General features: G+C 36.4%; 1 protein-coding gene across 5 annotated transcripts in view; it reads right to left on the minus strand.

Annotated features, from left to right (window-relative positions):
• Positions 1–24,210, minus strand: part of TMCC1 (transmembrane and coiled-coil domain family 1) — a 113,313-nt gene that overhangs the window by 74,817 nt on the left and 14,286 nt on the right. For 2 of the 5 annotated variants that reach the window (XM_014064856.2, XM_014064864.2), the window contains one exon: positions 23,269–23,970. In XM_014064856.2, the coding sequence (XP_013920331.1) occupies positions 23,269–23,817 (549 nt within the window). In that variant the 5' untranslated portion in view covers positions 23,818–23,970. Of the gene's footprint in view, positions 1–1,161; positions 1,647–17,239; positions 17,315–23,268; positions 23,971–24,210 lie in introns of those variants that run through there. The other 3 variants (XM_014064878.2, XM_087708936.1, XM_014064871.2) reach the window with 3 other exon arrangements.

The raw sequence follows: 24,210 nt of genomic DNA on the forward strand, positions 1-24,210 counted from the left end.
TTATCCAAATATTTTTTTCACTTGCATGCTTTTGCATTATATTATTACCAGGCGAGTGAAGATTTCCCCATTTCAGTGATCATTAATATGCTCATTGCTTAGCTATTTCAAAAATGCTGATGCACAATGAAAGGGGTCATACTGAATGCCTGTTCATTTGCAATACCCTAAGGCTTCCCCACACTGTCTGCAAAGAGTGCATTTTGACCTAAATGCTGTGATCAGCAGCTGATCATTGCATTTTACACAAAAAGACAGCCTTTACAAACATTCTATGAAACAGATAGCGAACAAGGGTTGGTATTATTTTTCTAACTAAATCTTACTTGGTTATAAAGATGTACAGAACCCAAGATCCTTCCTGTCTGCCTCTCTAATTATCTATCTATTATCTATCTATCTATCATCTATCTATCTATCTATCATCTATCTATCTATCTATCTATCTATCTATCTATCTACCTACCTACCTACCTACCTACCTACCTACCTACCTACCTACCTACCTACCTACCTACCTACCTACCTACCATCTCATAATATTGGTTTATCTCGGATCCTCTTTTATTTAGTCATTTAAAAAATTACTGAACTATTTCCTTGAGTAAAAAATGGATTTTATTTTCTTAGTAGCCCCATCTTTTCTTTTAAAGCATCTTAAGACCAAACAATGCAAAGTATTTCCATAGCAAAATCTCTTAAGAACAACTCCTTTGTTCTTCCTTCTGCTGACAGCCATGCCTAATACTTGGAACCGATAGCTGCCATGTGCTTCGCCAGGTAGATTTTTCTGGGTTACCAGTGAAATTTATCCTAATCCTGACTCTCTATAGTTCTAATCCATCTTTGCTATTTCATCAGATCATATTTTGTTCTGATAATCATGTCTTGTTTCCTAGATGATAGACACACATTAGATGCTAAATCCAAAGAAAGAAGCAGCAGTTCTAATTTTAGGGAGAGAAAGCCCCTATGTCTGCTGACAGAGAATTTATTTTAAAAACCTTTGTTCTGTTGGCAAAGGGAACAAAAGGCAGAGCTCCTTTCTCTCAAGCAGACCCCCGCCCACTTCTGTCTAAGCAGAGGCTTCACTGTACTATGAGAGAAAAGTGATCAAATGTAGACAGTTCCCACACATCCTGATGACACAAGCAACCTTACCTTTGATAGTTGCCTCCTGAGGCTGAAACGTTGGACCATGGTCACTTTATTTCGTCAGACAAAAGCGATCCAAAAGGGGAAATTGTGGGGAGGAAGCCGGGAAGAAGAAAATAAAAGAAACTGACAGCTGTCTAAGATGGTGTCAAACAATGCATGCTGCAGGCTGCCACAGACAACTCCAAGGGGATCCCTCCCAGTCTTAAAACTTCAAAATCAGTTCATTGTTCTTCTAAGGGAGCTTGTGAAACATGCAAGCAGAGACAGCAGAGGAGGAGGAGGGGCAGAATCCTGAAGCGGTTCAGCCTGTGCCAAGCTTTTCAGTCATTCCTGCAAGTCAGCTGAGAGGGGACCTGACAGATGGACCACTCCTCTTTCTCTCTTGATTCATTAGCTGAATGTTAGTTCAGAACCACCTGAGCCTTAAAAGGGACAGAGTCCCTCCCCTAGTTAAGACAGGGTGGGGTTTTGCAAACATGTGCCTGAAAGACCGGTAAGGAGGAAGATTAAACAACACCCTAAATCATCTTCACAAAGATTTCAGCAGCACACCTCTTGTAGGTGTCAGGTTTATAAATCGCACATGCTCACGCCCACATTTTCATGCCTTTGTTTGAAAAGGCCACCTAATTTACTTAAATCTCCAAGAAAGGGTGGGGGAAGGGATCTTTAGCAAAGGCTTGGAGGAAGCCGGAGGCACAACAGCTGCAGGGTTGTGTTCAGGGTTACCACCATTTCCTCTTTACTCATAGAGAACTGCCACCGCAAGTGTGATCACCTTGTAGGACTGCATATATTATAACAACGACAACAACTCTGCTTGCTGTACAAAAGCTGCCAAATTATTAATAATCAAAATACTAACAAAAACCCAAAATGGGTGGGAAAAAATTAAGGAGAATGGTTTATCATTACTTGGTTTCAAAACTACCTTTTCACTTTGGTGATTAGTTAACCAAAATCTTGGTTTGGAAATAAAACTAAGGATGGGTAACTTTGACAGGCCCTCAAACCTTTCCCTTGGGCAGGCCATGTGGGGGCAGAAGATTAGAAACACCTGCACATAAATGCCAAGTTGCTAGTCTAGAGTTGCTAGTGTAGATTTTCAGAATAGACAAGGAAAATGAAAGAATTGGAAAGCAGGTATCTTGTTAATTATTGCACACATCCCCAAGACATCCAAAATTGTGTCTGATTCAAGCAAGAAACATATTTATATTAGAATCACTTAAAAGTCAATCAGAATGAAAATGTGAATATTTGCACAGCATCTAGCTACAGATCTATACTAATAAAGTTGAGGCATTTGTTACAAGTTTACATATACATAATGGTAGGTCCAACCATGACAAAGCCTTTGGGTATTACTGCAAAACAAATAAACAGTTTTTACAGAGCTGGAGAGTACAGTATCTATTAATCTGTTTCTCAGCCACTTGCATTATACAGTACTTTAAATATGAACATCCTATTGTAATACATACAGGTAATCATTGACTTATAACCACAATTGGGACAAGACAGTTAAGTCAGTTGCACCCATTTTTTTTTTTAGGGTTCAAAAGTTTTATTTTCTTTTAAAACAAACATTTCATCATTCCTCAATCAGTAAGACATCGGAGTACAATTTTTTGTGTGTGTCAAAATAGTTCTAGTTTACCACCAAATTTTTGTCTAGCCTAATGTATACCCCCGTGGCACAACAAAACCGCGCTCGACTAAAGCGCGCCCGATTAAACCGTGTCGCTGACGTCATCAACAGGGCGACAACAGCAAGTGCGAAGAAAGGGCGCTTTAAATAGCGCTTTGAAAGCAAGCCGATTCAAGTTAAGGTAAGGGTTAGATTTAGGGTTAGGTTAAGGGTTAGGGTTAGGTTCAGGGTTAGGTTAAGGGTTAGGGTTAGGTTTAGGGTTAGGTTAAGGGTTAGGATTAGGTTTAGGTTTAGGGTTAGGTTAAGGGTTAGGTTTAGGGGGGTTAGGTTTAGGTTTGGGGGTTAATTTTAGGTTTAGCGTTTACAGCTTCTGTCTCCGCGCTGTTGTCGCCCTGTGATGACGTCAGCTACGCGGTTTCGTCGAGTGCGCTTTAGTCGAACGCGGTTTTCTGGTGGAACCGTATACCCCTCCCTCCCTCCCCCCTCCTCCTTCCCCCCCCCGACTTCCCAGAACCCGTACACGGTATGGATTTTTAACAAACACAGTCTAAAATCTATTGAGAAAAAAAAAATAAAGAAATTAATGACATCTACATTGATCTTAGCTTCTTCTTGCTGAGCTAACTTTAAACAATTTAAATCATTTCTGATCTTAAGCATAGGCTAACTGGAATTTCTTGGTCCTGTATTTATTTTGTATATAGTCAATCCATTTTTTCCAGTCTCGTTTATATCTCTCATTTGAGTGATCTTTAAGATATGCCGATATTTTAGCCATCTCGGCTAAGTTTGTAACTTTCAATGTCCATTCTTGAATTGCAAAAATCGAAGGGCATTTGCCAGCAAAACTATATCTTCTTCCCTTCTTGCCTGAAGGATAAGAAACCTGTTAGATGTCAGATAAATGATCATCTAAACAGATACGTGACCAGGAATTCGGGGGCAGCTATTTTAAGCTGCCACCATCAGTAAGCTCCTCCCAGGAAGTCCAGTTGCACCCAATTTTATGACCATTTTTTGCGGTCATTAAGGAAATCACTATGGTTGTTAATTGAATCACAGCTTCTGATTTCCCATATTGACTTACTTTGATGGAAGTCAGCTAGGAAAATAGTAAGTAGGACACTGCACCTATCAAAAATACCAATAGCAAAGTGCTTAAATTTGACCATTTTGATGGTCTAATTCTGAGAAAAGGTTGTAAGTTACTTTTCTCAGTGCGTAACTTTGGTCACTAAACAAATGCTTGTAAATCAAGGGCTACTTGTATCACAAAATATTGTAAAGGTTCTGCAGCACTGCAGTAACAATTTAGAAAAGCTGCTTTGGCACATAGCACCTCTCTGCACATCTTTAAGAAAGCCAGTTCTTTCCTGGGATCATATGGCTGCCCCTACTCTGCAACTACAGCTTCTAAAAGGGACTTGGTTGCTTTTAAAAATTCAAGATAGGGGCTGGGGCTGTCCTCAATTTGATGCTAAATCCAAAAAGCAATCCGCCTCCCTAAAACTAATGTATATTGCACACATATATGGAACCTTAATGCAACAAAATGGTTATCAAACTTACTTCTGTAATTAAAAAAAAATCTAGAAATTCGTGGAATGAATCTACAATAATGCTACATAATAAATCCAGTTTACATATAATTGTGTCAAAAGCCTGCATGTTTTACTAAGATTAATGTTTCCAATAAAGCTTTTTTTCTTTTTGGTATTGGCATGTAGGCTGATCTCTTCCATACTGCTGATCACCATGTTGCTCTCCAGATTTGTGCCATAGTTTGGTTAGAATCTTTATTGACTGTTATTCTGTTACTTGCCACTTTTCTTTAATATTCCATCAATTTCTCTTCAAGATTTGGGTTAACTAAGCCTTCAGATTCGGTAATGATCTGAGTACTGATTGCCAATCTACCTCGATACTGATATCTCCCATCAGTGTTCCGAGTAATGCATCCACTAAAAGCAGAACTCTGAGGCAGAACCTAGCTGGAGCCACCTTTTGCTGCCATAGCTGCCATCTCCACTATACAGTTTCCATATTTATTTGATTTTCTTTGAATCAGTTACTAGCTATCCATTGGCATTTTTTTTTTAGAATACCAATTCAAAGTTGGAGCCTCCTTCAAAGATCTTTTGGAAGATTTTTCTTGTTTTTCTTTGTCTGCTTCCATCCTTACTATCTTTACAAATATTGTTGTAATACTGCCTATTGTCTCCTCTAACATTCTTTATTAAATTCCTTCTTGCATAATACTGACCGAAGTCCTATCCTGGCTATATCCTTCCTCACTATGAAAGCAATGCCATTTCTTCATTTTTTGTGTCCTGTGTACTAAACAGTATGATCTTCGGTCAACCTTGTAAGCCTTGTCTAATCAAGACAAAAAGCAAATCCAGAAGAACTATATCTATTTAATTATAAGATTAGATTAACAGAATCTTGCAAGTCTGAGGGTACATTTGTCCCTTGTCACCTAGGGAGGGTCCTTTCTGAGACATTTGTCATACCCATATTCCCGCTGCAGGCTAAATCGCTTATCTAAAAACTGCCCTAGCTGTGGCTCTCTTATCTCCCAAGGTCATTCCCACATATCCTTACATCTTCTGACCAAAAGTGCTAAATTCCAGCCCATTCAATTTGCCAGATGCCAAAAATGTCATTGTGCAGTAAACTCATTTCATTTTTCATTGTTCATGCTGCTTATGTTCCTACCTTGCATTAGTTGACATACATTTTAACCCTTTGGTTCAACTGTAGATACAAAAGTTAACCATCACTTGCTGCATATAATTTTGATGTAATTTTGATTTTCATTCAGTTTGATGATTTCCTTTTCCTTTCTGTTTCAGAGAAATACAATGTATCTATTTTATTTATTTCATTTCATTCATTAATTCATGCTCAAGTACTCTTTTTACATTCCAAATTGCAATATTTCATGTGCCACTGCTATGCCCATTTGGAACCAGACATATTGACCTTCGCTGCCTATGATGACATTGATGTATCACATAATCCTTTTTAATAAGATAGGGAAAGTGTTTTTGAGATTATCACTTTAATTGAACTTATGGCACATAAGCATTCCCTGCTAGCATTAAGAATAGCAGAAGTCAATTTGGGCACTATTTTACCAGTACATATAAGTGCAGCCAAAATCCAAACACATTCATACTATTCTATAAGAGTTCAAAACATTGATTAGTGATTAGATACAATATAATATACTTTGCCAGCTACACAGGATACAGTGGGGCAAAAAAGTATTTAGTCAGCCACAAATTGTGCATGTTCTCCCAGTTAAGATGAGAAATGCCTGTAATTGACATCATAGGTAGACCTCAACTATGAGAGACAAAATGAGAAAACAAATCCAGACAATCACATTGTCTGATTTGGAAAGAATTTATTTGCAAATTATGGTGGAAAATAAGTATTTGGTCACCTACAAACAAGCATGATTTCTGGCTCTCACAGACCTGTAACTTCTTCTTTAAGAGGCTCCTCTGTCCTCCACTCATTACCTGTATTAATGGCCCCTGTTTGAACTTGTTAGCAGTATAAAAGACACCTGTCCACAACCTCAAGCAGTGACACTCCAAACTCCACTATGGTGAAGACCAAAGAGCTGTCGTAGGACACCAGAAACAAAATTGTAGACCTGCACCAGGCTGGGAAGACTGAATCTGCAATAGGCAAGCAGCTTAGTGTGAAGAAATCAACTGTGGGAGCAATAATTAGAAAATGGAAGACATACAAGACCACTGATAAACTCCCTCGATCTGGGACTCCACGCAAGATCTCACCCCGTGGGGTCAAAATGATCACAAGAACGGTGAGCAAAAATCCCAGAACCACACGGGGGGACCTAGTGAATGACCTGCATAGAGCTGGGACCAACGTATCAAAGACTATCATCAATAACACACTACACCGCCAGGGACTCAGATCCTGCAGTGCCAGACGTGTCCCCCTGCTTAAGCCAGTACATGTACAGGCCCTTCTGAAGTTTGCTAGAGAGCATTTGGATGATCCAGAAGAGGATTGGGAGAATGTCATATGGTCAGATGAAACCAAAGTAGAACTGTTTGGTAGAAACACAACTCATTGTGTTTGGAGGAGAGAGAATGCTGAGTTGCATCCAAAGAACACCATACCTACTGTGAAGCACGGGGGTGGCAACATCATGCTTTGGGGCTGTTTCTCTGCAAAGGAACCAGGACGACTGATCTGTGTACAGGAAAGAATGAATAGGGCCATGTATCGTGAGCTTTTGAATGCAAACCTCCTTCCATCAGCAAGGGCATTGAAGATGAAACATGGCTGGGTCTTTCATCATGACAATGATCCCAAACACACCGCCCAGGCAAGGAAGGAGTGGCTTCGAGAAGCATTTCAAGGTCCTGGAGTGGCCTAGCCAGTCTCCAGATCTCAACCCCATAGAAAACCTTTGGAGGGAGTTGAAAGTCTGTGTTGCCCAGCGACAGCCCCAAAACATCACTGCTCTAGAGTAGATCTGTATGGAGGAATGGGCTAACATACCAGCAACAGTGTGTGCCAACCTTGTGAAGACTTGCAGAAAACGTTTGACCTCTGTCATTGCCAACAAAGGATATATAACAAAGTATTGATATTGACCAAATACTTATTTTCCACTATAATTTGCAAAAAAAATTCTTTCCAAATCAGACAATGTGATTGTCTGGATTTGTTTTCTCACTTTGTCTCTCATAGTTGAGGTCTACCTATGATGTCAATTACAGGCCTCTCTCATCTTTTTAAGTGGGAGAACTTGCACAATTGGTGGCTGACTAAATACTTTTTGCCCCACTGTATGTAACATACTGACACACATTTCAAACACACAGTTAAAGAAAGCTTCAGTAATCCATACTATGTTTTAAAATAGTAGAGAGAGACTATTTAAATTATTTGTAAATATAAAATATTTATTTTGGTTTTTTATATTTATATAAGTGTTATAACAGGTAGCATCGTGTCTATGTGCCCTATGTTACTTCCAGATTGGGATAAGTATATACCGTATTTTTCAGAGTATAAGACGCACCTTTTTCTCTCAAAAAAAAGAGGGTGAAAATCTGGGTGCATCTTATACACTGAATACAGCATTTTTTGCCTCCTGAAACCACGCCCCTTCACCAAAATGGCCGTGCATAGCTTGTAGGAGCTTTCAGAGAGCCCCTGGGGGCTGGAGAGGGCAGAAATGAGCAAAAAACACCCCACCTTTTGCTCAATTTTGCCCTCCAGCCCCAGGAGCACTCTATAAGCTTCCTAATGCCCCCTCCTTTTTTTTTTTTTTTACCAAAACCGGGCCGGTTTTGTGAAAAATGGGCCGTTTTTTGCTTGTTTTTGTTCTTGTTCTTCTTGTTTGCACCATTCATTTGGTTTGGTGTTTTGGGTTTTATCAGGACTGTGGACTTGCTCTACTTTTATTTGAAAGTTGGAAATCTGGTTACTTAATGGTTCATCTGACAGACTAAACTCATAAGTCTGACTAACTCATATCCAGTCACCTGAGCTGCTGTTGAAGTCAGAAAAAGTAGCTTTGAGTAAGACAAGGGATAGTGGTGCTTTTTGTTCATTAACTGCAGCACAACTCAATCTCCTTTAAAATAGAAAGAAATTTAATTTTAATTAACAGAACATATCTTATATCTCAATTTAGTCTCAAACCCTATCCTGTCATATTTTTTTTTACTTTACAAGATAATGAAATTTAGATTCCTGCAAGAGTTTTAATAATTGCTTCCAATTAAATTTGTGATATTAACAGAATTCTAATTGCCATATATTAATTAAAAATAACTATGTAATTTACTATTTAAACATTGTATATTATGAAGAGGCTTAGGATGAGAAATGGTGATGCAGTAGAACCTGAGAAATGTTTTAGGTGTACTGAAAATAATAAAGAACAATAAACTTTTCATAACAAAAACCACAAGTGATGAAGCATTACTTTAACATTTTATATTAAAAATTGGTAGCTTGCTCTATATCTACAAATCCTGTAGATAAAGTTTAATCTAATACTAATTACACAATTGCTAAAGGCTACATACTATTAAATACTCCATTACAATTACTCGAAAATATACCATATATTTTGTCCACCGTCTAAAAAAATGAGTTAACTTTATTATGAAGCTTTATGAAGCTATACACAGAAATTAACTGATGCAATTTCATTATTACAGTATTTTTATTTCTTCAGTATAGAATACAAGAAGATATTTTGCAATTTGCTTGGGGCAGAATAACAAAATCATAACAGCCTTCTATGAGTAAAAAATATCTGCAAAGCCCAAGGAAGATAATAAAAGATAAAGATAAAACTGAAGCCTCTAATTCTAGGATAGTATACAACACAAGATATTATGTAATTATAATTACCAGCAGGTTAAGATAGGAACACTTCCTGGTTCATAGAAACAGTATGCTTCTCCTTAATTGGCGACTAAAACAAGTTTTGCAGCTTGGCAATATGCTGAATCCTCGAAGATCTCTAAATCTGGCATGTTTGCTCATGGTGCCTAATAGTTGCCTGTTAGCTTCCTCTTTAAAAACGATTCTTGCTAGTTTCACAGTGCTGAACCCTTACTTGTGTACTGTAAGTTCACAAAAACTTTCAACAACGTGATGATCTAAAAAAGGGAAAAAAGGGATAAAAAAAACCCAGTACCCTAGAGATAGCCCTGAATGCAAATTGAAAATTATAGCATCCGACACTAACATTTTTTTTCTTTATTTCTATCTGAAAGCTCACCATGAAGATTTCAAATCCTCAAGAATATGCCAATTCCTCAGTAGTGATTTATGCTGCCATATCATATAAAAGTGTAGAGATTAATGTTTTGGACCAGGAACAAAGAGACACAGATTCTAATTAAGTCCCACCCCACTTGGATCATCCCCCCAATTACTTTCAGCTAAATTTCCTTCACAGAATTAGTGTCATGGCCAAAGTAGGGGATGAAAGGGTTATGCAAGATGCACTGAGCTCCTAAACACAGGATATAAAGCAAACATATAAATAAATCAATATTATCAAGCAACTGTAACTGGTACATTTCATAAACGATTATCAGAGCAAATCATCTAATTAAGGTTTAGTTATTCTCTAAATATTTTAGATATATCAGATAATCTTTTAAAATAGTTTTGGGACTATGAAAACTTCAGAATGTCTATAGCACCCTCTCTTGGCAAAGAATAAAAGTTTGTAATCCTCTGACTTGCTTCTCTTCTGTAAGAAGAACTATCAGTTAATATGAATTCTATTGCCACCGAGTATTTCAATTAAATGCCTCATCTAATGGAGGCAAAAAATGTTATACATTAAGATAATGGCACCAGAACTTTTCGATATTCAATTTTCCATCTCGGACTGCCATTTCAAGAGTGATGTTTGTAAAAATCATCTAAATTCCATTTTCATCCCCTCAGCTAAAACCATTGTAAATAATGCAGAATCACTATTCAATAATGATCTTGGGCAGCAATTTTTTTTAACTGAAGTCAAATCTTAACCTTCTTTGGGCATTAGCCATATGTTAACCTGTGTCCAACTGCCAGATATCTTTTCCGTTTGTAAAACACAGGTATTTCTCAACTTACAACCAAAACTGAGCCCAGTAATTTATAGTTGTTAAATGAGAAGCCCACATGATCGCCTCACTCAATGACTGCTATCACAGCTTTTCCCACTAAGCAACTGGACAGGTCATTAAGCAGACGTAGCGAAACACTGCCTACCCAAGGAGGCCAGGCAACTCCCCTCGGCACTCAGAAGGGAAATTGCAACACTGGGCTGGAGAAAAATAGCTGGCATCAAGCTTCTTTTTTTCCAGCCCAGCACTGAAGTTCTCCACCCTTTCTTAGACAGATGATAACTAGTGGTAGGTTGTAGGAAAAAAAGCTTGGATCTGCGCAGTCCCCAGCTCAGTACTGGAGTTCCCATCCCCTAGGTATGCAGAACAGCTGCACATGACTAATTGATTTTACCCATGTTAGGTGAAATCAATCTGACGGGCAGCCTATACATTCTCAAAAAGATAGGCTGAAAAAAGTCCTTACCAAGTGGGATTTTGGCATGAGGCACCGGCAGAAAAGGGGCATTTGCAGGTAAGATGAAAAAAAAAATATCCATGAAAAAAGTGAAGGTGTGGGTGGGTGTGGGTGTGAGATCACCATTTGTATATGTCCATGCATCTAAAAGTTCTAAATTGTCCATTCTATCAAAAATGATGCCATATCAATTGGTTGGGTTGGTTGTTGTTGTGCGGGAATGGGAGTGGGGAGGTTATTGGCCTTTGTATTGCGGTTTTATTTTGTAAGCCAATTGGAGTCACTGTGAATTATACATTTTATTCATAAACAAAGCCACAAACATTTTGGAAACTTTGTCATTTTAATATCTTTCTCAGAAATTATCTATTCCTGTGGACAAATTACTCCATTCTAATAGAATAGGATAGAATAGAATAGAATAGAGTAACCCATTAAACATCCATTTTCATATGACAACTCCTTTGGTTTATCCATGTGCTGTCTTTGCAAAATGTTACTTTATCCTCATTTGGAGCTTATATTGTAGTTACCAGTCTTGCTCTCATGAAAAGTAGCTTGAACCCCACATATCTGCCATAATCATCAGTCACTATTAGTTCTGGTTGCAATTTTCATATAGAAACAACTCCATTTCTAATTTGACTGAAATAAATTGTTCACCCAAATATTTGCAAATCAAATATTTTGCATTCTTTTTTCTATTATCTGTTTCTTGTAAACAAATTACATCTTTCATTTTTTAACTAGTAAAATATTAGAGCTGTTTGCTCTATTTATATTTCATGTTATGAATTTAAAATAACATTTATGCCCAAAACATAGAAAAGTCAATACTTGTAGCACTTAACATAATAATATTCTTAATGTTTTGTCATTATTGTTTCGCACTATCACTCAGATTTTCATTTCTTCCAATTCCCCTCTAAATTTTTCTAGGAATGTCTTGCTTTTTTTTAGAGTAAACTTAATCTAAACCTCTGTTGTTTAAAAATAAAGAACTCTCCTTCCAATTTGTCCCATTAAAATACAGTAGTTAACTTTTTTCTGCTTCAGTTTGTCAGTTAAAAAAAAAGTCTTTTCATTTACACAGTTCATTCTGAATGGTAGCAATCTAGACTGTCAGGACTGCATTTTGTCTAGCATGGATAGATTTCTTTGACATTGTATGCCATACACCAAATTAATAAATAAATTTACAGAGTATTCTGATCAGGATTTAAGTATAATCACATCTGCATTATTAATCTTCAATCTGGTAAAAATGCTGCTTCAACACTTGGTCTCTGCTGTTCTTCCTGAAAAAGTGAATAAAAATATCCTTTGGTACATTTCTTAATTTTAGAAATTATGTGTTGATTACGTGTTGATTCTATGTTCTTTGTCAATTTCTATCATCTTTATCCTGTTCCAAAAAGTTTGTTAAAGACTGAGCAATCTTTAATGTCTGTTCCAGGATGCTCTGGAACTGCTCAACTCTAAGCAAAATTCTTTTTTTAGTTCCAGTAATGCCAGATTTTTCTAAGTCCTTATACATTTCTCTATTATTCTTTTTTATTTTCTAAAATTATCACTTTGTCATTAATTTTACTTCTTCTATAAGTTTCCCTACGGATACTTCAACTTTTTTGTAACTTCCTCTCCTGTTTACAAACGTTTCTTCCAATTTCACTTCAGAAGCAATCTACGCCCTTTTAATAGATTTTATATATTCAGATATCTGCTTCTCCTTGTCTTCAAATATATTTTGTAAACTTTCTGGACTAATCTCTTTTTCTGTCAGTTGCTCCAATGATTCTTGCGGCTTTTCTAGTGGTCACCATTTATTTATTTATAATCCAAAAAATAAATCAATTATGAAGATATATATAAAGACAAGTTTCTCCTTTTTTTCTCTTTGCATTTTCTATTCCCTTAAAGCTTTGGTCCAAACTATATTCCTGTAGTTTTAATGACAGTCAATTTCATGTTACACTTATTACTTTGTTTTCTAAATTCCACAGTCTTTTCCTTCTGATGTCAAATGATCAACATACCCATGAAGGTCTGGCCTATTTCGTCAGTTAATTCCAAACAACAGAAGTACTTTTGCTAAGATATTAATCTTTTAAATTTGTACAGACCCTTTTTATCTCTTTATAAATTTCTTGGTGAAAAACTTGTTAAGCTCTTTTCCGTTGTTTCAAAGTCTTCTGTTGTTTCGAAGTCTTTTAAAAATATTTTTCTCTTTGCTTTAGTTTCTATAATCTGGAAGGAAGGTTGATTGACTGAGTTGTTTCCTTTGTTCCACAATTTTCAAAGACCTGTTTTCAACTGTAAATTGATGTACCCAACGGTGATTTAAGAAAGCAAGGGTTTGGTGGAACCTTTAATGTCCTTTTAAAAGGTTGTGCTTCTATATGCAAGATGTTGTTTCTCTCTTAGCTCTCTTAGCTGCTTGCCAAAAACACAATACTCCCATCTGTGGTCGCCTCATGAGGAGCAGCAGTCCATGGTACATGTGGGCAATTCTTACTCTCTCTTTTATAAAGAAATACTTTTTTGGCCAGAAATCACTGCTGGCCTCTGTTCACCGCTACAGCACTGTCTCCTCTCTTGAAGGTATCTAGTCCATCACAGAAGCCCCCACAAATTGTTTAACACTAAGAAATATAGCATCTCTTTATGTCAACCTAAAAGGAAAAGGCAAATAAAAATTCTGGACAGGGGAAACCCTTACCTTTATTTAAAGGTACTGAAGACATTAATTTTTCAGGAAGAAAAGGGAAATCAAGGGAAATGCTTGCAATATCCATTTTGCCATATGGAATATTGTCCACTGTCATTTACCTACTCTGAAACACTATCAAATTTCTACTTTGCCATCATTTTCATGGCTTTCGAAAACCGGAGACTCGCCTATATTGACATTATCTTTTCTACCTTTCCTTATAATAAGCTGTTTTTATTTTGTGTGTTTGCTATTCTGAAACAGCGAAGTGTTGTAGGAGTAGACAGAAAATAGGTGGAATGGCTAAAAATATTTGAAATTACACACTATATTACCCAAATGATGACTTTGGATAACTACTTGCCAGCTGCTACAAAAATTCCCTCACACACTACTTTCAGCAGACCGTAAGTACACTTTAAATTAATTATATAGGGAAAGTGTTGGAGCTAGCACAATTAGCTTTTATCTCACTGTAGTTCATTTTATCTCATTTCACTGTATCTTACCTTATCTCATTTTATTCTTTTTACTATAGTAGTGCTCAGGTTTTGATATAGTCAACTGACTAATCAATAAATAATCATTGTAATCATTGTATTATACTAGAATTAATTTCACATGACAGCAGCATAAACTTTGCTATGGCCAAACCAGGTCAGCCTGTATACTTTACTTCTCCTTTATCACAGCTTCACACCTGGTAGGCGTCTAGTGAGGATAGGACATCTGCCATCACAGGACTTATACATTGCTAAGTGGTACTTTATGCTAAAGCTATGGACTTCTCCCATATGGCAGATGAAGTGTGGGAGGTTAGGATTTGCAGGGTTGATAGCTGGCTACTATCACACTGAAACTGGCAGCCCTGAAGATGCTTCCAAAATGGCTCCAGCTCCATCCTCAGCTACAACTCCATGGATGTTGGCAATAGGAATAATAGCACATAACAGTGACGCACAGTTTGAAAAAGCTTGCTATAAATAGCTCCCATTTTGCAGTTTGTTATGCAAAATGCCTTATTCTGGAAGACAACAGCACCAAAAGCTGACAATTCCATTTAGAATCATATGGAGAAAATGTTGTGTGATTGCTTCTACCATAGAGAGAAGGCACATATTCTTTATCAAGCTATCCCAATGTCAGATTCCACAGAATTTCACTCTGCTGAACACCTAATTCCCACAGGACATTTACCCATGTAAATATAACTGCATAACTTTTACCCTTCTCATCTTTCCTATTACCTTCTACTATTGGTATTATTATTATATTATATTATATTAACTTATCTTATATTATCATATTATATTATTATATACTTATTATTGTTTGTATGTACACCAAGAGCGGGTTTGAGCAGAGTAGCGGTTCTGCCTTCTTTATCACTGCACCAATCACTTCCAGCCTACATCTTCTCTTTTAAAGCTCCATGGCAACTGGCACAACCATGTTTTAAGCTCACCCTGCCATACAGCAGCACTTGGGTCTCAAAAGCGGTCTTGCTGATCAACAACCCAGCATCCTAGCCACATGGGCCACCTGGAATATTATGTGCTTCATCTACAGAGACAGCAAGAACCAAATGTCAGATTCTAACACTGCCCTCATTTTGGTAAGTACAAGCATATCCCATCCCATCCCTTGGAAAGATTCTTCATTCTTGTGAACAAAGAAGTGTCTATATGTTCTTGCATATTGTAGGATGGATTTTATATTACTTTACCTCAGTGAGCAGAAGAATAATATATAGTACTCTCTTTATTGTGGGACTACTTATGTTCCTAATTGAACCTGGCTGTATTTCCCTGATGCTGCACTCCCAAATAGAAATAGCAATAGCACTTAGACTTATATACTGCTTCATAGTGCTCTACAGCCCTCTCTAAGTGGTTTATAGATTCAGCATATTGCCCTCAAAAATTTGCTCCTCATTTTATCTACCTCAGAAAGATGGAAGGCTGAGTCAACCTTGAGCTGGTCAGGATTGAACTCCTGGCAGTAGCTAGTCACAGATCCCAGATGAGAGGATGTCATCAAATAGGTGGTGTGGAAAGATGGAACTTCTGATTATCCTTAAAACCAGCTGCCTTTATTAGATATTCTCAAATTGCCATTGGACAATGACTAAAATCCTGCTCACTCCCTCGTTTAAAATAATCATCAGACACTTTCACCTCAACATCAATCAAAAGAAACATTAATGACAGCTATTGCTGCTGGCTCCAGTCATAACTGGTCTGGACGAGACCAGGTGGCTTTGCTCTAAAATCAGGTCACGCTCCACAGAGATGACTGAATAGTTGGACAAAGTAAGCACAATTTGTTGATCTCTGCGCAAAGATTCAAATATATGCAGCATGCATATGTGATCGTAAAAAAAATAAGCCAATACTGAAATAAGGGAATTTGTTAATATGATGCTCAGAGACTCATGTGCTGCAGTCTTTACCATATTTTTGTGTCTGTTTTGCTAACTGTAAAAATGTTACTTAATTGTTGCTTCCAGCGCTTACTATACATTTTTAAAATAAACAAACATTAATTTGAATTCGGGTGCACCTAGCCTACAGTATTATACTGTATTATATTATACTTTATACGGATAAAGCACAAAGTAGCCTGAGACTTATTACAAATTCTATTGTTTTCTTCTATGGAACACACAAAACATTAGTTTTTGTTTCTTACAATCAGGGCACCCAAAATATTATGATAGAATTGTTCCTAGTGGGGTTGTCATGACCTGAATTCATTACTAATAAGCCAAGATGAACAAAAGAGTTCTGGAAGATCTGGGAAAAGAACCAAACCAACTTCAAATAAAACAAAAAGAAGCCCTCTCTTTCTAGATTATTTATGAATTTAAAACTTAAGCTTTTTTTTCCTTTTCACGACACACCTACAAAATATTTAGTAATGAACTAGTTTTTAAAAAAACTCAAGATACCTCTTTGTCTTCCAGCATATAAATTATAATTTTGATTTACAAAACATATTTGACCCATGAATATTAGGATGTAGCTCCTCCTTGAATACAACATAGCCCTTAATGCATACAATTACATTTCTGCCTGCCCAGCATAATTTACACTTTAATATACAATATGTAAATCCATGTGAGACAACATTTTGCATCATTACCAAATAAAATCTAATTTTCTATGCTGTTAAAGTAAACACAATTGCCTAGTACTATAAAAACTGTTAGCTCACCAAAAACTGATAAATTAACATAATGCAGAGAAATATAAAACCATTGGAATGGCAGTAAATTTTAACAATGTCAAATGGCATGGCATGAAGTAGTAGAAAACATTTTTTAGGCAAAACCATTGTATCTTCATCAGGAATTCAATAAGTAGTGTCACATAGTAGATTTGAAGTAAAATGGATAAAAGCTATGCTATAAAGACTATTCTTTTTACAAAAAAAAATTGTTAATTGGGCAACACAATATTATTAAAATAGAAGACAGTAGTAATCAATCATGTTATAGCTATATTAATTAAAGAGTCTTGATTTCTTTCACAGGAAGTACATTTATATTCTATAATCTTAAAACACTATATTTTATTGCTGTCTAAGACCTTAATACGATACTTCCAATGTTTTATTTTACTTACTTCACCCTCAGGTCCGTGGCTATTTGGTTCTTCTTCCATGACTCTTCAGTTAAATTTTCAATTTTCTACTGACCACTATTCCAAGAGAGATTGTTCATTTAATCATTTTGCATATTCTTGTGCTCCAATTATTACTGTTCTGTTTGGCTTAAGAAACTTTCAGTACTCAATTCACTCTTAACAAATAATTCAGCACTTTCGGTTAGGTAGTATTCTGGTGCATTGAGATTTGCTATCACTGGAGTTTCTCTATAGTATAATACTATAATAATCACTGAAGCAGAATCACATGTTTTGTACAACTGTGCTTGAAGAATTATATTGTACAAAGGGAATATTATTTGTGAACACTGATCAAGCTTAAGATTCTTAACTGAAAAGCTGTGCTAAATCATTACAAGATAGCTCTCCAATTAAGAATCACAACCTCGTGATGCACATTTGTTGACTGAGATTCATGTGTATTCATTGTGTGTAATATAATGAATGGCTCAGTTAACTAAGGTACATCACTATTCATCTATAATGAGATGATATTCCAAAACAGTTCTGGCTTTTGGTTATTTATTGCAGGGGGGAGTTCCAGTTCTTTAAGAAAACTGATATTCTCTTTAAAAGAAAAATCAAATTAATCCCCATGTCTTTAATAATTAAGGTGTCCTGCAAATTTCTCATAATTTAAACTCACCAAAATTCCTCCATGGAATTACAAATTGAGGATTTGTCATCATAACTGAAAGAATTTTCAAGCCTGGTATGTAGCATTCTTATTCTAGAAGAATGCTGTCCATACAACTCTCCTTCTGTTAAAGTGACCACTCCTTAATCATAATTCTGAGTAATTCTCAAAACTGTTTGAGATTTTTTTCAAACTTCTTAAAAATCAAGAACACATATTGGGATTTATCATTATATTACAAATCCCTTTTATTGGAGAAGAATGAATCAACTAGGAATTTAAGTTTTTTTTTTAATGTTAACATTTTGCTATCTTTACCAAGCAGTTTGTATATTGGTTCTTTTCCTTTCCTTTCCTTTCCTTTTAAATGTATGTAAAGAAGCCAATTTCAATACCCTTAGCATCTTTTGCTGAAACTCAGGTGCTCCTGAGCTTTTGCTTTCCTCATTCCAGCTCTATTATTGTGGGTAACTGTTACGTCACTTCCTCCCACCATCACTATCACTACCTGCTTATTAACCCTTTTAATAGGTTTAACTTTAATTAAAACTATTAGCTTTTTTGTCATATTCTCTCTCTCTCTCTCTCTCTCTCTCTCTCCCCCTCCCTCCCTCCTCCCTCGGCGTTTCGTGCCTTGGACTGCTGCTGCGCCACGCTTGCTTTCCTGCTGGGCCAAGAGTATGAATGACCTTTGGATCGCTCCCCACAGGATCCTTGTCTGTGAGCGTTATGTTGGTGGCACCTCCCAGCTAATAGGCAGCCCGACGCAAGCGCAGTGACCCTGCAGTGACTTTCATACAGAGCGGAGCCAGCGCAGGTGTGGCAATGTGAACTAGCATGGTCTGTCACGTCATCGGAGTATATTGGGTGTATTGCATGCATGTAGGAGAGGGCGGGGCACAGGAGGGTTTAAATGATGGAGGGATGTATGGAATTACAGGATTGACTTTATTTTACATGTGATTTACATTGTGTGATGGTTAGAAGTACCAGAATAGACTTTAAAGATTACACTTACCACAAACTACCAGTTTAGTCGTATTGTTTGTGTTCTTCGCCTGAACGGAACCTGACATCTGAATTCCCTTGAAATCATTAACTCCAGCAATATGTGGTCATTCCCTCCAACATTTTCCTCCTACCTCTACTAATTGATACTGATTAAGATGTATTAAGTATTAATACTTAATACTGATTAAGATGAAATCAAATATAACTAATCCTATTGTGTCTTCCTTCACCCTTTGAAGGAGAAAGCTGTCAGAAACACAATTCAAGGATTCCTGGATAGACTGTACTAGACCAAATCTGTCTCACAGCAAATACCAAAGTAATTACTGCATTCAACTGCTAAGATTTCTTCCCTTTTTTAAAGATCTGCCATTTTCTTTCAAAAGGCATCATCCATATCTATTTGGTTGGGTAACGGACAACAACAAGAGCATTGCTTTTATTTGTTCTTTCTTGCAGAAACTGTATCAAATTAATTCATCTGGATTTCAGAGAAGGAATGAGTATGTGTAACATTTCTGCCTCCTTTTCAACTGTTTCTAGTCTTTTGAACAAATTGCATCCTCTTTTATTATCACTGCTGAATAAAATAGCCACATTTAAAATTACTATTCAATCTAGAATTCTGTTTTTGTTTCCAGTATCTCCTAATGCTGAAGACAATAAAGAAAAAATAACTTAATTCAACATATGGCTTCTTATTGAGAGAAGATTATACTTCTCAACTATATGCCTCACAGAGTATTTTATGCTACTTGTATTCTCATTTTTATATTCAAAAAATTGGGATCAGAAGATATTTCATTGCCAAACTACTTACGTGAATTAAATTAAATATAAATCAGGAAGACTCCAAAATTCCTACCAAATGTAAAATTATCAAATCGCATTTACATTTAAGATAATATAAGATATCTGAACATTCTTTCTTCAGTGTTAAGCAAAATGTTTCTGGATGGCTCTAGCAGACTTTGGCCAGATTTTAACTGGAAAAATTATTGCCTGTGACACTGTATTTGCAGTTTTGAGTTTGAAAACAGCTGGAGGTTTCAACAAAATAGAAAGCCCTTGCAGTTGTCATAATAAAATAGTCTATGCTTGGTTTAATAGGGCACTCACTAAATACTCTGCTCTACTGGATGTCAGAAATGTCAGAATTAATCTGTCTGAATTAAGAGAGACATTACCAAATTTAAACAGGGGGATGAACTGCATTCAGTTTGCAAATTAATGGCAAAGACTGAATGCTTATGTTTTTAATATATGATTTACCTGCAAGCCTGTTAATCCTGAGGAATGAAATACACATGATACAAACATGGCAATGAAATAATAATCAGATCCTGAAAATGCTCAAGCAGATGTAGGAAAAAAACCCCACAATCCTCAAATCCTTTCAATAAATTTTTATATTCTCACTAGGCACAGCCAATGGCAATGCATAATAATTTAATACAATTGGCAGATTTATCTACAGGATCATTCTTCCTTTGTTCATTTTGCAGGATTTTGCCGTTTTTTGCTCAATTGCCGCCCCCACCCCCCAGCACTCTATAAGCTTCCATAAGGCTATGCATGCAATTTTTGCCTTTAAAAAGACAAAAATACCTTTGCCTTTTTTTTTAAAAAGGGTCCATTTTTGCGAAAAATGGGCCATTTTTGGGAGGTTTGCAGAGTGCAAAAACTTTTTTCCCATTTCAGAAAGCTTTTTAGGTAGAATGATTGATGAGAATTACATTGATCAAGTGCTGTGCCAGCAGGAACAAAGTCTTAGGTGCTGCAGATTGTCAGCGATTTCCTTCTCCAGCACATGGATAAATACACCTGGAAACATCTACCTACCTACCTACTCTCTCTCTCTCTCCCTTCTATCTACCTATCTACTCTCTCTCTCTCTCTCCCTAATTACCTACTCTCTCTCTCTCTCCCTTCTATCTATCTATCTACTCTCTCTCTCTCTCTCCCTAATTACCTACTGTATTTCTCTCTCTCCCCCCTCTATCTACTTATGTACCTATCTACCTCTCTCTCCCTATCTACTGTATTTCTCTCTCTCTATCTCTCTCCCTACCTACCTACTGTATTTTTCTCTCTATCTCTCTATTTCTCTCTCTCTCCCTACCTACCTACTGTATTTTTCTCTCTCTCTCTATCTACCTACCTACTTTTTTTTAAATTTGCCTCTTCAAAAACTTGGTGTGTCTTATACTCCGAAAAATACGCTATTTCAAAAGATATCTAGGCTTTGGCCACAGTACATAACATTAGTCTCAAAGATTCTGAGTATCCATTTTTAGTAGTTATTCCACACAATGCATAACAAATGTTAGTAGTTGATGAATGACTAATAAAGTCATTTTTATCTTCAAGAGTAAATTTAACTTTAGCAGAATTAATTTAATGAACAGCAACTGAAGTTCTTAAACTTCTTAGGTCAGATAATTGTCAATATTTTTAACTTCACAGCTATTTTCTTGTTTAGCCAGGAATTCATGATACGTACTTTCTCTATAAATTGCAACTTGAAAAGCCATTTGTAAAAATTTCATACAAAGCAAATTATCCAGAATATTTGAATACACAGCATATCATTGTCAAAGGCAGGAAGCAGAGGAAAGTCTGTTGGCCAAATACATTATAATTAATTCTATTAATTAATTTTATATTGTAGAGTAAATGTAAATGTGATTAAAATTCATAAAACTAAGATACAATCTTAAGAGTAAAGACTTTCCAGATACCAATTAAAACTGAAATGACAAGTATAATACATATACATTTTGAATAATGGAGCTACATTTAATGGTTTTAAGTGAGAAAAGCAGTAGTTGATGATTGATTGCCTGACTTTGCCTAGTACATGTATGTATATATACAATGTATTCCTTGTAGATAAACCACTATTTGAAAGACAAAACTCTGATTACTGTATTTTGCTCCTGGGTTGTCTCAACATAGTCACACTGTGTGCACTCTGACAGACCATGTCTACTTTCACCGATAGTTCACACTTATGCAGAAGACAGGGTGAAATGAAAGATATATTGTTTGTTATTATTAATCACTAGTATTAATAGGTGCCTTCATGTCTCTTAGAAATGTATTCTGAATATGCTCAAAATTGTTGTAGATATTCTAAAGAACAGAATTATTTGCTTGACCAGGATTCAGTTTAGATTTGGATTTAGTGATATCAAATATCAGCAGCAAGAGTCAAAATAGCCAATTTCTTCAATTACAACACATTCACAAGTGATTAAAGATCATTCACTCCTTTGGCCAAGTCTGAAATATTTCTGTCAGAGTTCTAAATATAATTTATATAAATACAATAAATTAAATATTATTTTTGAGTTTGAGGTAAATTCTAAGTCATGGATAAATAATTTTAGAATATTAAAATAATATAGGGGAGCAAATTAGACTATTATTTATTACCTTTAGCTTGTTAACCATTAACTGCAGACAGTGATTCATCACTAAGAAAGTATTAAACTCACAATTGCAATTTCATGTCATGGTAGAATTATTGGGCTACTTTACACAAATCCATATATTTATGGATTTAAACTGATATCAAAAGGAAAACTTTTTTGGGGAGGGGTTAATCTTATTACTTTTTAAATGATCTGTATCAGTGTTGGCAAACCTTTTCGGCACCAAGTGCTGAAACGGGAATGTATGCGCATGCCAGAAACTGCAACAGCAGCCATGCACCAGGAAGATGATCTTCCAGTTTTCAGTGCACATATGAGCACCAGCCTGGTGGTCTTTGCAAACACATGCGTAACAGAAACTGGAAGACCAGGTGGCCGGTGCACATGCACATGCTAGAAACCAGAAGATCATCTTCCTGGCACGGGCATGCACACCAGGCTGCTGCTTTTCCAGTATCCAGTGCTTCCACGCACGTGAAGACCAGCTGGCCAGTGCACCGGAACCCAGAAGACCAATGGGTGACGGCTCTGTGTGGCACTTCCGGCACGCGTGCCATAGATTCGCCATCACAGATCTATATGATAGGTTTCTACTTTGTCCAAAGATTTTTTTAAAGCTCTAAAAACAATACAACTCAAGGATATTTACATTCTCCAGCAAGCTATACTATTATTTAGATTGATATGCTTAAAATCACACACACAAAAGAAATCAGGACATATATAATAAAACATAGTTGTTTTGCTATTGTATTCTTTAATTTAAAATGAGGTTTATATGGCCTCCTTCAAAGTATGATAGCCAAGAAAAAAAATTGATCTGGCCTCTATTTTTCCTCAATGCTTTTAAAAAAATGGCACTTCAAATATTGTATAAGAAAAATAAATCTTTCTATACTCACCCGATCTGCTGATCCAACGTCGTCACCAGCTAAGCAGATAGGAGAGGCCATCTCCAAAATTGATAAATTAGATGGAGCATCAGTAGTAGATGAGGATCGGGGACGACCTGAATTAATATCTTGGACAGACTTCCTGTTGATTTGAGGACTTCCTTTCGGAGGATCTGATTTGCCCCGTTTGCTGTGAAGACTTGTTCCTCTCTTCATTTTAGGTGGCACTTTGATTTGTTGGAGAACTCTATTCAGAGCTGTAGAGTGGGTAGAGACACCATCAATTTCCACATAGGTGTTTTGGTTTTCCAATTCTGTTTCAGGTTCCATATCAACCTGAGCTTGTTGAACATCATGCGGAGATACTGACGACCTCCTACGCTGATGCTGGAAGAGGTGCTTCAAACCTTGACCAATTACATTAATGTTCTCCAAGGCATTGTGGGTAATTTTTGACAGCTTTTGTTCAGATTCATGCTGCCTTTTGTTTTCTGGATCTTGAGTTTTGTTTCCAACATCAGGGTCATCATAGAGTTGTTCACCACTAGAAGGCTCCATCAGGTGACAACGCAAGTTTATTTGACAAGTCAAACACAAATGTGTGGGGTCTTTAAATTTTGATTTTTGCTAAAAAAATGCCAAGATTGTCAGCCAATAAAGTGTGCAATTGCTTCAATACATACAGCTGTGCCACGCTGGTCTCATGCTTATCTAATGTTAAAGAAAAACCTAAAGTTATCCATCATGCATAGATTAATATACATCCATGTGAAAACATGCAATTAGTTTACAATTCCCGCAAATTCTAAAGCACAACGAAGCATCTTTTTACCATGGGAGATGTAAATGTATTATCTATTGAGGGCAGAACATACAACTTATGAATAGTTTGTTTTTTATTAGGAAAAATGTAAAGAAAGAACAGAAAACTATAAGCCATGCTTCCCTGAA

Source organism: Thamnophis sirtalis, unplaced genomic scaffold (assembly GCF_051295495.1).
Source record: "Thamnophis sirtalis isolate CommonGarterSnake01/CBP01778 unplaced genomic scaffold, rThaSir2_p1.2 scaffold_3, whole genome shotgun sequence".
NCBI classification, from domain to species: Eukaryota; Metazoa; Chordata; class Lepidosauria; order Squamata; family Natricidae; genus Thamnophis; species Thamnophis sirtalis.